At 36.3% G+C, this 15654-nt stretch overlaps 2 protein-coding genes across 9 annotated transcripts in view; one reads left to right on the plus strand and one right to left on the minus strand.

Annotated features, from left to right (window-relative positions):
- Positions 1-9908, plus strand: part of LOC106619923 (otoferlin) — a 126794-nt gene extending 116886 nt beyond the window's left edge. For 4 of the 5 annotated variants that reach the window (XM_036371803.2, XM_036371805.2, XM_036371806.2 and 1 more), the window contains 15 exons: positions 2425-2581; positions 2828-3014; positions 3074-3169; positions 3246-3929; positions 3998-4195; positions 4265-4381; positions 4453-4806; positions 4863-5932; positions 5987-6338; positions 6396-6940; positions 6998-7244; positions 7353-7603; positions 7671-7909; positions 7963-8242; positions 8306-9908. In XM_036371803.2, the coding sequence (XP_036227696.2) occupies positions 2425-2581; positions 2828-3014; positions 3074-3169; positions 3246-3929; positions 3998-4195; positions 4265-4381; positions 4453-4806; positions 4863-5932; positions 5987-6338; positions 6396-6940; positions 6998-7244; positions 7353-7603; positions 7671-7909; positions 7963-8242; positions 8306-8486 (4958 nt within the window). In that variant the 3' untranslated portion in view covers positions 8487-9908. The remainder of the gene's footprint in view (positions 1-2424; positions 2582-2827; positions 3015-3073; positions 3170-3245; positions 3930-3997; positions 4196-4264; positions 4382-4452; positions 4807-4862; positions 5933-5986; positions 6339-6395; positions 6941-6997; positions 7245-7352; positions 7604-7670; positions 7910-7962; positions 8243-8305) is intronic. The other variant, XR_004978422.2, reaches the window with a different exon arrangement.
- Positions 9902-15654, minus strand: part of LOC106619925 (phospholipid-transporting ATPase IF) — a 28577-nt gene continuing 22824 nt past the window's right edge. For all 4 annotated transcript variants that reach the window (XM_036371811.2, XM_036371810.2, XM_036371809.2 and 1 more), the window contains 7 exons: positions 15187-15601; positions 13292-13979; positions 13086-13227; positions 12503-13005; positions 11631-12444; positions 11251-11577; positions 9902-10696 (listed from right to left, as the gene is read on the minus strand). In XM_036371811.2, the coding sequence (XP_036227704.2) occupies positions 10486-10696; positions 11251-11577; positions 11631-12444; positions 12503-13005; positions 13086-13227; positions 13292-13979; positions 15187-15601 (3100 nt within the window). In that variant the 3' untranslated portion in view covers positions 9902-10485. The remainder of the gene's footprint in view (positions 10697-11250; positions 11578-11630; positions 12445-12502; positions 13006-13085; positions 13228-13291; positions 13980-15186; positions 15602-15654) is intronic.

Below are 15654 nucleotides of genomic sequence, written 5' to 3' on the forward strand. Positions count from 1 at the left end.
GCGATCCAACTGCTGGTTGTCTTTAGCTGTACAGGCAACAAACTTATCCTGTTTATCAAAATAGTTGGTTGAATCTGATTGGTTGATTCAAGTGTTGGTATCTCATTACAGGTACATTCACCTTTCCTTACTTAACTTTCCATATTTTCCTATGATCGGCATTATCTACCGTATAATAAATGTTTTAAGATATTATGTTTATAGTTCAGGCTTATAGGTATATTACAGTAAGCACTATAATTTAAATATCACTAAATGTATTGTTATTTTTGTAACTAATTTGATCATATTTTGAACTATTCTTCTTTCTATTTGTTTCTTCTTTTAAATGTTTGCTCCCTTAACTGCGCTCTACATGTTATCCTTTATCACCACACATTTGCCTTGAAATATCCACATTACGAACAAAATTGTGCTACAAAATCAATTATAACAACAAATCTAAAAAACTAAAATTCCCAACGCTATCCCAATAACACACCACAAAGTAATACAACTATTCCGCAAAATACATTTAAACACACCTCACACATAACAACGGTGCGAACAAAAATGTTTGCAAACGAAATGAAAATTATTACACACCAAAATTCAACTTCTAATCACTGGACGAAACGAACGTGCCGAAAAATATTGGTTCCTGTTTGTAACTATAACAAACAACGTACTACATAACTAACATAAGTGTCGCTATTCCACAATCACAACATATTAACCACAATGAAATTAACATACAAAATAATCATTACCATGGTCATATTGAATACCTCCTGGACTGCTTTGAATGCATATAACCTCAATAACGAACTTAGGCACAAACCTAAATATACCCTTGTGGGGGTACGATTTTAGGTCCTTCAAAGCCGTAATGTTTTACTGCGAAATAAATTGATTGGCAATTTCAAATTGTATGTGGGCACAGTTTGGAATCATACAGGTAAACACAAATAACTGTGTAAGCGATGCATAAATATAGAACAAAGTTCATTCTAGAGATAAGATTGTTACTTTGTCATTACACATGATACCGATTTGCGTTATTTTAATATCAAATTGCACATAACGAAATTGGTAAATAAAATTATATACTACTATAGTTGGTTATTCGTATACCTTCCTCATATTCCTATTAATTGTTTACAGTATGTTTCGGAATCCTTTAACATCATAATTTTGACGTGAATATTATAATATTAAGTTTTACAAAACTGTAAACGATGTAAATGTATGATGGTTCAACGAAATGGTATTCCAAGACATATATACTAACTACAATAATTAGAACAACGCCACAGATTCATTTTGTAATGTCCAGCTCTTGGTTCTGATCTTGCAACAGACTTATAAATACAGGAAGTATTAACTTTATTATTAACACTCACATTTCTCGCAGATGCTGTCATTGTGGAGGTGGAAAAGTTTTGTATCATGTTCATTTAACATCTGTTAAATCCTTTGACAAGCCTCAACCGTATTTGATAACTGTCAATCGTCTTATATGATACCTGACGCTCAGACACTATCCAAAAACGTTTAGTGATTGTTCTTTTTACTGCCTATGGCACACGCTCTGTCGACGAAAAAGCATACAAGCTCACATATCATTATCAAAATTTCGACCACTTGCATGAAAGTGTTCATATTTTTTTATTTAAGTACGTCAATGTGTGGCGGAAAGCAAGCAGATCGTTTTGACGGTTATACACGCCTGCAGTCAAATCAAGTTTTCGCCTTTTCATTAGTCAACAATTCAACGAGTGAAACTTTAGGCGCATGTGAGAAAAAAGTTTTTACATAGCATATGTGCATAAAATAAAAGTTAATACGTTGATGAAGACAAAAGTGTTGAAGGGGTTGAAAGTATAAGTGCTATTAACTCCCTCTAGCAAATTTAACTAGTTGGAAACTACCATATAACTGGTACGAAATACAATCTCAACTGCTATACTTACTCTATACTATACTCTTAGTTGTTACCTTTCGATTAGTAATATACCAGTTACAAACTAATTTAAAGTAGATAAAGGAGAAATCTATTCATTATGGGCCAAACTAATAAATTGAATTTAAAATTTTAAAACGTTTACCTCGAATGATACACGTAATTTGCAAATTATTTAAAAATCTGGTGAAAATCTAGTATTTTTCTGATTAGTTAAATTTCAGTGGTATTTCATATGGTTATGATTAACTTTTAGATAAGACTATTTTTAATCTCCAATATTTACAATATTCTCACAAAGTTTACAGTTTAAAGAAATGCATTTTTACATCACTTAAATATTTTCTACTTATAAATGTTTGCACGTTTTGTTACTGCTTTATTTTTCTTTCTACTTGTTAATTATTAAAATATGTAAATTCAATGTTTATAATAGATAAGTTTATGCGGACTAAATTCTTATTATACAATGTTTTCTACAGATCATCAATTCTACCACAAATGGGCATTACTTACCGACCCCGATGATTTTTATAGTGGTCCGAAAGGTTATCTGAAATGTGATATTGGTATTATTGGCAAAGGTGATACCGTAAAGGTGCCTCAAAAATCTGAAAAGGATCCTGACGACATCGAAGCGTGAGTATTATCTTCAATTACATTAATAAAATTTAAAATTGTTTTTAAACCCAAAACCCCCGTCAAATTCAAAACCATTCAAATTCATGTCCAATACAAACCATTTATGAAATCTGAACAATTTAACGATTTAAAAAATTATAAAACGGATGGAAATTTTTATTACGAGCTCGAATAAATATTTAAGAATCTGTCTGTTCTTTGTTGTTAAGAAACATATAATAATTTGAATTATCTTGCAACCAGTAATCTACTGCTCCCAGTTGGCGTACCTATTGAGCGTCAACGTGCTAAGTTTATTGTGAAAATATACCGTGCCGATGGTCTACCGCGCATGAATTCTTCGCTTATGGCCAATGTAAAGAAAGCTTTTACTGGCGAATCGAAAGATTTGGTGAGCCCTTATGTGCAGGTTTCCTTCGCTGGGCTAATGGTAAGCTTTTGAAAATGAAGCTAAGAGCCATGCTTAATTAGATTTGTTGTTATCCAAAGGGTAAAACGACAGTTAAGAAGAATGCTTATGCACCTGTTTGGAATGAACAATTAGTATTCACCGAAATGTTTCCCCCACTTTGTCAGCGTATTAAGGTGGGTTAGACCAATTATTCACGAAAACTTAATCTATGAATGTGTTATTACTTATAATTTATTCATATTATTTTAGATTCAACTGCGCGATGCCGATCCAATGAAACCGGCTATTATTGGTACACATTACATTGATCTTAAACAGATATCGAACGACGGTGATAGAGGCTTTCTTCCCACCTTTGGACCTTCGTTCATACATCTTTATGGTTCCACGCGTGATTATACGCTGCTCGATCAGCATTCGAACTTAAACACTGGTTTGGGGGAGGGTGTCAGCTATCGCGCACGTCTGCTACTCGCCATACGCACTGAAATAACGGACAACGTGGAAATGACAACGGAGAAGAACGTCGAACTGGAACCAGCATATCCGATTTCAGAGTCCTCTTACTCACGCAATGAAGAATTCTTTCTTTTTGGTTCTATTATAGAGGCTTCAATGCTAGATAAGAAAGTTAGCGACAAGACGGTTCTCTTCGAACTTAGTATGGGCAATGCAGGTAATTCTTTAGACGGGCATAATGAAAGCTTCTCTACGGCCACAGAGGATGGTGAGGATGGCTGTGTGCTGGAAACGGTCGATACGACATCTTTCAGCAGCGTCACAAACGCTTGCAAGCCTATCAGTCATGATAAGTTACATTATTATTTGCCTTATTGGGACTACAAGCCATGCATGGACGTGCGATGCACACTTCCAGATCTAAGACGGCGTATGTATAATAGTAATATGTTATCGAAGATGTCCGAGAAGTTGGTGAGTTTAATCATAAGGAATAAGAAGGGAGGTGATAAATGCATACAAGCATTTATTGAACTTTACAGGAGGAGGGTTTGATGAAGACGAATAAACTGATAGAAGAGGAAGACGTGAAGGCGGAAGTTCGCTTACGCACCACACTTGAAGATCTAGCCTCAGCATGTACTTGTTATATAAGTATAACCAAGGCGAATGCCGTTGGACCGGGAAGTGGTAAAACAAAGCTGGACAAAGAACGCATTAAACTGTGTCAGAATGAAATTGTAAGCAAAAGTTATTTAAAAATAAATAGTTATAATCCATGACTTTTATATATGATTTAATGAATATAGGAAAATCTGGGCAACTTGGCACGCAATCTCCGCGCGCTGGTGACTCGAAGTTCGCTCAAAGAGCGTTTTAAGACTGCACAGACGTTCCAGCAAAAACTTAAATTTCTTATCGACGATGTAAGTTAAAATTTTTCCGTTCTACTTCTTACAGGTTAATGCTGCTATATTTATACTTTCTTACTTTTCAGCCGCAACACTCATTACCAGATATTTTCATTTGGCTCATCGCCAATGGAAAACGATATGCTTACCATCGCATGTCTGCTCGCGATTTAATTTACTCCAATATCGAAGAGGAAAGTGGTGTGCATTGCGCTAAAATACAGTCCATCTTCCTGAGATTACCTGGCAAACAGTCCATAGGTCCAGCCAGCTGGTTTATACAAGCCAAACTTTCTATTTACCTATGGTTAGGCGTTGTAAGTCATAAGGGACATTTCTTCGAAGGTCTACCTATTGGCTATGATCTGTCGCATGAGTTGCGTAATGCGGAAAGACCTGGCGCTATGGCACCGAATAATATACATTATCTCGAAAAATCTGTAAGTTAGAATCAAAACAAATTTAGGTTTTTAACCATTTTTCTCTCCTTCTGCAGACATTTCAACTACGCGCCCATATTTATCAGGCACGTTCTCTAATTGGTTCCGATGCGTCTGGACTCAGTGACCCCTATGCTACTGTATATATTACGGAATTTGCTAAGACAACACAAGTCATCGAGGAAACTTTGAGTCCTACTTGGGATGAATTACTGGTTTTTGATGAAATTCTTGTTTTCGGGAGAAAAGATGAAATTAAGAAAGATCCACCTACAATTATTATTGAGATTTACGATCAAGATAAAGTGGGCAAGTCGGAATTCATTGGACGCGCCATTGCAAAACCACGTGTAAAACTACGGGAGAATGCCTACACTACACCAACGCTAGAATGGTTTGACATTATCCGGGGTCATGAGAATGCTGGCGAATTATTAGCTGCTTTTGAAATGCTCGAAATCGGCTCCACTGATATGCCACGCTTAACAGAACCAAAACAACTACCGAGTAATCAACAGGAGAAACTGAAAGAGAAAAATGCGCCACCGCCACCAGGTACAATTTTACCGGTGCCGAAAGAAGTGCGTCCACATTTGGCGAAATTCAAACTAGAAGTGTTATTTTGGGGATTGCGTGATGTCAAGCGTGTACACTTGATGTCAGTTGACAAACCCCGTATTGATGTTGAGTGTTCGGGCAAAATTCTGAGTTCCAATATTATACAGAATGCAAAGAAAAATCCGAACTTCCCAAGTATGCTGAAATCTATTGAATTAGAACTACCACTGGAAGAAACGTATGCACCACCAATAACTATACGTTGCGTGGACTGTCGCTCGTTCGGTAGATACACTTTGGTAGGGACCCATCAAATTACATCGATGCACCGCTACATTTATAAACCACCAACAAAGGAAGACATCACTAAATATAAAACTATGGGAGGACATATTATACTTTCAGCACCGCTGAATGAAGAGGGCTTGAGTAATCTCGTTGACGGTTTCAATATGCAAGCGATGATTGCGGCAAATGCGCATCAGGCGAATATGAAAGACTTTTATGGAAATCGTCGTTCATCTTGCGATCAATTTACCCTCTACGGTGCCGCCTGTGTTACAAAATTGTATGTAAACTTTTAAATGTTTTTCCAAACGATCACTAATTATATTTCTCTTAGGGCCAAAAAGCAAGCATCGAAGAAAAGATCAGCGCAAATAAATAATGTAAATGAGATAATGATCGATCAGGATTATGACGACGAGCTTAGCCGCGATTGGTGGACTAAGTATTTTTGGTCCTACGAACGGCTTATCGATTTGACGAAAACGGAAAAATCGCACACTACCGAAAAATTTCTAGCCCCGCCACCCAACGCCACCACTACCAATGTACAAAAGTTTGGCATCAAAGGCGCTAAGCTGGTGCAGAAGCTGAGTCCAGCGCGTGCTAAGCATGACCCCAATAGCGAAAAGGTATCCCCCAACCAGCAGACTAATAGGAACAATATGAATACGACAGCTATGTGTCAGGTAATTAATAATACATGCAGTGCGAGAATATCAGACCTACTAAAACTTAACATTTAGATTTACCCTAATGAACTAGAGGCACAACTAGAATACAATTACTTCCGCGAATGGCTTCATTCCTTTCCACTTTACCGTGGAAAGAAGACGGGCGATTCCACCGAAGACGACAATCGCACTGTTGGATTCTTTAAAGGAGCTATAAAAGTGTACAAACTACCACCTCCAAAAGGCACTGAATTGCCTATACTGAATTTACCCACCAATGATCCACTACATGTACTTGTACGTATCTATATAATAAAGGGAACCGACTTACACCCAATGGACTTAAATGGAAAAGCAGATCCATACGTTGTGTTACAATTGGGTAATAAGAGAATATCGGACAAGGAGAACTACGTTAGCAAACAACTGAACCCGATATTTGGAAAGTGTTTTGAAGTAGAGGCAATCTTTCCGCAAGATTCAATGCTTACGGTGCAAATATTGGACTGGGATTTAGTAGGATCTGATGATCTGATTGGCGAAACGAGAATTGATTTAGAAAATCGGTATTATAGTAAGCATCGAGCAACTTGCGGGATAGCTCTAAGATATGAAGTGTATGTGAGAACGATTAGTTTGAAGCATTTATTAACTTTGTTTTTTTAACCCCTCAGATGCGGATACAACCAGTGGCGCGATCCTATGAAACCCACACAAGTACTTTCGAAGTTGTGCAAAGAAAACAAATTAGACACCCCACATTATTTTCAAGATCGAGTAGCGATCGGCAAATATTGCATGACCTTTTCTGATGAGCAGGTAATAGCATGGAATGGACCGACAACTTGTAGAAATCGTGATGAACATCTGGCTCTTGCGGTGCTGCACAGATGGAGTGAAATACCCAAAGTGGGTTGCAAGGTAAGCAGAGGATATAAAGAACCAAACTTTGCTTCGAAAGAAAATATAATAGTGTTTGCTTTATAAGAAGTCTGATTTGTTATTTTAATCTACCACTTTTCTGAACAGATTGTGCCCGAGCATATAGAGTCACGTCCTCTATACAATCCTGAAAAGCCCGGTATAGAGCAAGGTAAAATCGAAATGTGGGTCGATATGTTTCCCATGGATATGCCCTTACCAGGTCCACCAGTGGATATATCACCTCGCAAGCCGAAGGAGTACGAATTGCGCGTCGTGATATGGAACACCGATGATGTTGTGCTGGAAGATGATGCTTTCTTCACAGGAGAAAAAATGTCAGATATTTATGTAAAAGGGTACGTAACTAGTTGTTGATTTTGTAACCTCAAAGTAATTTTAGTCTGAACCTTGTTTATGGCACAGTTGGCTTACGGGACCGCAAGATATGCAGTCAACAGATATACATTATCGTTCACTTACTGGTGAGGGTAATTTCAACTGGCGTTTCATCTTTCCATTCGAGTATCTGGCGGCAGAAGAACGCATTGTGCTCTCTAGGCGCGAGTCACTATTCAGTTGGGACGAAACAGAGGTTAAAATACCAGCGCGACTCGAACTACAAGTATGGGATGCAGATCACTTTTCAGCTGATGATTTCCTTGGTACTTTACATGTACAATTATTGGTTTTTTCATTAACTTAATCATTTAAATAGGTGCGATTTCCTTTAATTTGAATCGTTTTCCACGAGGAGCAAAAACCTCCAAACTATGCACATTGGACATGCTCAAATCGGATACCACATTGCCCACCGTGAACATATTCAAGCAAAAACGTGTGCGTGGCTGGTGGCCGTTCTATGTGAAGAAACAGAATGAAGAAATGGAGCTAACTGGCAAGGTGGAAGCTGAGTTCCATTTACTTACAAAGGAAGAGGCCGAACAGAATCCAGCCGGTTATGGACGCAGCGAGCCGGACCCACTAGAGAAACCCAAGTAAACTTATTTTATTGTAACATGTAAAGCATAGCTCTAATTAATTTCCTTCTACCTTTGCAGCCGACCTGATGCTTCGTTCATGTGGTTCCTCAATCCGCTTAAGTCAATACGCTACATTGTCTGGCATAATTACAAATGGGCTATACTAAAGGCGCTGCTTATATTTGCTATTTTCTTCTTTTTCATTCTCTTCGTTTATTCAGTGCCTGGATATTCGGTCAAGCGGTTGCTGGGCGCCTAAAGGAAATCGTAGTACTAGTTTTGCACTACTAACTACTAACATCCTCATTTTCATCTTCTAAAGCATATTCGCCAGATTTAGGTTATGTTAAACCGTAAGTGTGTTTTATTGCCCTAAAATTGTCTAATCCATAACTTTAAAATTAAGGGGGCAAAGTGTCGCTTAGATGCAAAAATCAGAATCTATGCAGATAGAATTAAGATGTTTAGCAAGACTTATAGCAAATTCCTAATATTAGTTTCCCTTCCAAGGAAGGGAAGAAGAAAGTTTTTAACCAAAGAAAGAAATTTGTGGATAAATTTGTAAACAAACTCAGTTGGGTTGCCCTTGTTTTTACAAGTGAAGACAAATTTTTGTTCTCCAGAGTTCGTTTGGAAGAGAATTTTCCAAAAGACGTGAATCAGGGTAAGGACGAATATGACTAATTCTCTTATTGAACTCAATTTACACAACACAACAGCAATCCCCAAATACTTCTAACATATTTCGAAGGATTTTTCAGCCTATTTATTTTTACGATATAACCCAGAAATTTTCAAGAAACACCCAGAGTGCAGTAGGCTATAATTTTCAATGTAGATATTTGTAAAAGTAAAACGTGGGAAGTATGAGGCAATTCTATAATACTTAAGTTTCATAAAAATCAAAACTTTTATAGGAAAATGTGTCTAATAAGAAGTGCTCATGCGGAAATGGTACGCTGTACCTGATTTTACTTGTAGTGTCAATCATATCAGTAAAAGTAGTTAGAATAAATTGCAGAATGACTTACGAATAACTGTTTCAGGGGTTTTGCTAAGTGTGATGAACAGAATATACAAAGAATTAGCAAATTTTGAGGGATATATATTCTATATTTTGAGAAGCGTTTGTACACAATGAAGTAACGGCATGTAGTGTTTGTGCGATAGTGAAACAAATTGTATGAGGTAGTAAAAATCTAAATCTCAAACCATAATTTAGTGTGTTGTACTTACGAATTTTACAGAAAACTTGCAACAATGTACCCTAAAACAATCATATATACAAACACAAATACATTTCACTTACGTACTTGTGCTCTATACGTACAATATATTTCAATATTAATACTTAAACAATTTGAGATAATTTATACAGCAAAGTCCTGTTGTACAAATTAAAAATAAAAGTAACAGCGCATATAAAAATTAAGGACTTAAGGATGTGTTGTGTTTATTAAATTGCTCAACTGGGCTTATATATTTATAAAAAAATCTTTAAAATTGTTATTAAATTTACTACGTACGACTTACGATTTACCATTTAATAATACACTAGAAAATTTTGTATATTGTGCACTTGACATTATTTGCTCAACATCATCATTTATTAATAAATATTTATTAAAATATATATATATGTTATAATAATAAATTAATAAAAAGTCGTTCACATCCAAAATTGTCTTTCTTTTATTAATATATTAAATGTGATTAACAAACGTTGACATTTTTGACAATTTTATTTTTCCCGTCTTCAAAAATTTGTGTTCTAATACTATACCTACATATGTACATGGATGAAGTAGTTGTCATGGCATAAATTAACAAACTAACAAATGTATTCATAAATATGTACACTTGCTATATAATAAATATAATATTATATATGTACAAACTAATATAAATAATAATCACGTAATTATATTTGGTAATCATCTTAAGGGTTAACTTAAACTCAAAGCTAATTTAGTTTACAATATTAGATACATATAAGTAGAAAGCGAGGTTGCGATCACTTGGAAGGTACATACGTACATATCTACAATATATCTTAACTCAAAATTCTGGCACATTTATTTTATTCACATTGCATTAACTATATACTGAGCATTAAGAAAACCGTCTACAGTTAAATTCAAAAACACGAAGGTTAATAGCAAAAATATTATACATATACTCTATGTGTATGTATAACTGTTTTAAAAAAATGTTTGGTAACAGATATAGATTTATATATAACGGTAGTGGGCTGTAACTCATAAATGTGTCGATTGTATGTTACGTCGCATGATTAAACGTCCCGTGTTCGGGAAAAAGCTGCGTTTCGGTAAATTAACAACTCTAGGTATAATTCTTATTACATAATCCGGCAACAGGCAAGCAATAACTGTGATTATAGTGAACAGCCAAACGGGCAGCGAACACAGCAATTTGTTATATGCCCAATAGATATCGGTATCGTAGTCGCTGCAAAAAATCAGGGTTAAAGTCATCAATATTTTAAATAATTTTAATCAAAATGGATTTCCCTACAGAAGGCCCAGTTTGAAAAGATGAATAACTTTTGCATTTTAATGCGTTTTTTGCTGGTTTGAAGAGAAACTTCTTTAGCTAGAGTAATAAAATCGAATAACGGCAGTGATATTCTGAGAGGAAACAAAGTACAACCGATTTAAAATTAATAAAAGTTAGAAGATTGCCACCTGTTTAATATGTAAAAGCATAGAACGAATCAAATTCAATATGTATTAGAATAATTCAAACAATAATAAAACTGTGTTCAATCAAATGAAGGCTTTTTCAGAAATCTTTGATATATGTAGAAGAAGCTATTTACGATAACCTAGAGAAGTTTCAGTTTTGTCAGGCGTATTTCTAATCACCATTTTTTTTTTGGTAAGGCAATAGGGAATCGACAAACAAGTACACTCAGGATTGACCGAGTTACTTTCGTAGATCAAAAAAAATTTAACGTTTTTTCTAAAATTAAAAAATTAAGTAAGGGATTTCCATATACTTACAAATCAATTAAGTTATAGATAACAGTAGTTATTATGAACGCAAATATGGAGCCCACAATCGTCACTATATACCAATAACTCAGGTACTTGGACTCTAGCATCAGTTTTAAGTTGACCACAACAACAACGATTTCAATGAGCAAAGTGCCAAAGCAAGAAAACTCCGCCGGTTGGCCAATATTTAGTAGAATATTGTTTGTGGAAAACACATAGTAAGTGAAGTAGTAGGTGATCAAAGTGTGGTAAAAGGCAAAGAGTATCCAACCGATGAAGTACTCCCAGTGCAGTCCCTTGTTGTTTATATTTTTTTTATAAAGCTCTGGTTGCCTGTGAGGAAGAAATCATATTATCTAAATCTTTAGCAAAACGTCAGCACATACTTCAAAAGCGTCTCCTCGCTGTATTCTTTCTCTGTAAGAGAAATAAATAAAATCGGCAACGCTGTATAGATCACGTTGTATAGAGTCAAAAACAGAGAGTCGTACACGGATTGTGTTGAAAACAGCGTATAAAATTGAAACAGGAATATTACGCCCATAAATATGATATTTTTATAGAAGAAATAAAGCACTAAGAGAGACAGGCGCGTCGTATGATAATGTCCATGTACAAGTATTAAACGTTTCAGCATAGAAAATTTGGCGAAAGAGAAATCAGCACATCGTGCCGCTTGTCGACCCTCTTTTCCCATGATGCCAAGACCCACATGTGCCTCCTGAATCATTGATACATCATTTGCACCATCGCCCACGGCAGCCGTGGTGTAATCCTCTGACGAGGTTCTAAGTAAAGCTACTACTTCACTCTTCTGCAATGGACTTAAGCGGCAACAAAGTACTGCCGTACATTTGACTGCTACATCGCGGAACATTTCTGGCGTCTCATTCAATGCGATGCCTAAACTTTTTCCATCGATTAGTAGCGCGCACTGTGCACCAATTCCGAATACAATTTCACGATCCAACGCATTCAAGTGCACCAGTATATCCTCTTTCGATCTACAATCGATTATAAAGTACTTGATAGCGTCAGCAGGTATGTGACCGCAAGACAGAGCTATGTTAAGTGCCGTTTCGACCTTATCACCGGTTAGAACCCAAATTTTGATACCGGCTTTTTGCAGTGAGATTAGTGTATCAGCGACATCATCTTGTAAAGCATCTTCGACTGCGGTGGAACCCAGTAACTCTAGATCTGCAACGAATTTAGTCTGAAAGCTGTGTACTTATTCGCAAATAAAGATTCTACTTACGGCACTCGATTTTTGCATAGGTCTGTTCCAACAACTCCTTTCGATTTTCCAACGAACTGTTTGCCTCATTCACTTCGTCAATGAAGGTGCGATACTCGTCATCACCAACCCGTCGTCTCGCTACGGCCAATGTACGCAGACCTTGCCTTGCGAAATCGCTTATGTGCGCATCGGTTCGGGACACAATATTCGACTGATTGTTGGCACAAAGCGGGAACACATAACTTTCTGCACCTTTTGTGTAAATCCATTTGGTGCCATTCTCGTCTTTTACAATCACACTCATACGTTTACGATCAGAAGTGAATTCCAGTACGTGTAATCGATTGAAATGTATTTCGTTAACTTTACCAACGGTAAAAGGTCGTGAATAATCCATGTGTGGAGGAACGACACGTATTCGTAAAACCTCATCATCATCACCCATATAAACGAGCCCCAGATTGGCGGAAGCCTCAACGAGCGCCTTTTCGTCTGGACTGGAGGCTTGATAGTCGAGGGTGCTGCGAAAAAATTGTTATTAAGAAACATTTAAGATTCTTATGTAAGCAATAAAGTAATTGATAACAATAGACAAACTTACTGCACAACTTGTTCGATCTCATTCTTGCGACGCTGCGACTCCGCACGTAACAGAAGTGTTGTTTGACGTTGAAAGTTAGGTGCTGCATAAGACTCACGCGACAGATTACTTGCTGTTCGAATGACAATCCCGCTATGTTGCACTAGAAATGAGTCATATGCTTATTTTAATAAAGTAGCCAATATGTATCAAAGCACCAAACTAACCTTGTTGTGTTAAATATGTAGTTTGTGCACCGTAAGACTGCGACCGCTTGTGCCCTGTCGGAGAGGGAACAACTGTTAGATCTGGCAAATCGATGGCTGATGTGGAACGTGTGAAGGGTAATGAAGTGGGTCGTGAACCGGGTGTTGCTAACATATTTCCATTAGTGGCGCGGCTCACCATTTCTATAGAGTACACTCCGTCACTCCCCATTGGGGATGGACATGATATTACCGGATGTATTCTTGACGAGACGCGCGTAAAATTTGGGCTTCGTTTTACAATTAGCGGTCGTTTGCGTTTCTCTTCTTTATTTGCTTCGTTAAGAAGCGGATTGACGTCAGAAGTCATATTTGAACCATTTGTACCATTCGAACGATTTAAACCTGTGTGTTTAGACATGTTCATAATGCTATTGGAGATAATGCCCTCAGTTATTGTTCCATTAGGATTATTGGATAGGCTTGTTTCCACTGTTTGTGAATGGTCGGAATCTACACCACTTTGTCGACTGGAATTATGACTCTCCTCGGTGATATCGGAAATGGAATACATTTTGGCCAGTCCACTCTTGCCATTACTTTCTTTGTCAGGTGTTTCAATTTCATAGGCAGCATTAGCATTTGATTCCCCTGCTACTTGAACGGTATGACATATAGCCAGTGCTTCAAAGAAGTTCTTTTGGTCTTTCTAGAAAAAAATTACGAATAATAAATAATTAATTGATATTACAGTTACGAATATTCTTAATTGAGCTTAGGGTTCTAAATGAAATAATTTGCGGAAGGAATAAATTAGTAATTGAGATGAATATAACGAAAATATTTATATAGCTATCGAAGCCAAAATAAGTTCAATCATTTAATTGTTTCAAAGGAGTTTTAAAAATAAAAACAAGGTAACTGTTATCATCGAAGCTATAATACCCTTCACAAATAAACAAGTTTCAGTATAGAATTTTTCACAAATAGTGTCTTTAAGGGATGCCAGCTCAAGTTTAAAAAGTATTTATAGCTGATTTTGTAGCAAAAATATCGGTCAATCTGTGAGATCTATAATTAAAATGTTTTTCTGGTAATAATGTGCTTTAGTGTCAAAGATGGATAAAATAGGGTCAATAATTCCCCTAGCCCCCGTGAACCTAATATAAAGATTTTCGAATTTCCGGTTGACTTTATACCGTCTAAATCGGTCAATGTGTGAAATATTTTAATAAAACTCATATAACAGTTTTTTCTGGTAAAAATATGTCGTGATGCCAAAAATTGATAAAATCGAGTCAATATCACGACTAGCGTTTATATACCTAATATAAGAAGTTCAATCTCCCGTTGGTTGTATACTGTATATATATTATGTAAAATATCTTGTCAAAATTAAGTGAACGTATAACACTGGAGATACTGTAGTTTAAAGCCGAATTACCCCAGCTCCCATATATGGTAGATACTATAGTGGTTATCGTTATTCTAGCGGACCTTATGTCCAATATGTCGTTCAGTGTGTGAAGTATCTTCATAAAACTGTGTGGGTATGTTCTCGAGTATACTTTAGTAATGGCAGAAATTAATACAATCAATCCAGACCTTCTTCTATACTCTTTATACTCGATATCAAGATTTCGAACTTTCTTGACCTATTTAATACCTTAAATCATTGTATTTAGCCTAATTATATAACATATCTTTCGTTGGGTTAATTAGGTTGGTTTTAATTTAATATAAATATCAGAGACCTGAAGTTGTGAAAACAGTTCACTTGTCGATTTTATGAATATTGTATACATATTGACGAGATTACCTGATTCTACTCCCAATTGCAGACTTATTTAAAATAAAATTTAAATCAATTTGCAAACACCTCTGCCTCTTATCATCATCATATTTTCCAAACTTACATTGAACTTGTTTATATCTATCAATGCGCCGCTTCCATCTTCCAGCAACCGTGTCTTTTTAAATGTATATTTTCGTCCATTTATCGAGCACTGTTGGAAAACCATTTCGTTTTTCGTTAATGTGCCGGTCTTATCCGAAAACAAAATGTTGATCTGACCAAGTTCTTCATTTAAATTGGATGTGTTTACTATAAAATGTTCGTCGGTTGCTTCATCATACAAGTGGAGATCCCACTCCATGAACAACCCACTAATACCACGTTGCAACTCAATGGTTACGTACAACGATATCGGAATGAGGTAATTAAAAAGTATCAAGAAAGAAAGGTAATCTTGCAGAAATTGTTTAACACTGTAGCCGTCAGCGGCAGGACCCAAATATGCAAGCTGAGGTATCACAAAAATCTCTTCATAACTGCAAGACAAATAAGAGTAACAGCCTAAAATACATTTTGAAATTCAAACTTC

The sequence above is a fragment of the Bactrocera oleae genome, chromosome 5 (assembly GCF_042242935.1).
Source record: "Bactrocera oleae isolate idBacOlea1 chromosome 5, idBacOlea1, whole genome shotgun sequence".
Taxonomy (NCBI): Eukaryota; Metazoa; Arthropoda; class Insecta; order Diptera; family Tephritidae; genus Bactrocera; species Bactrocera oleae.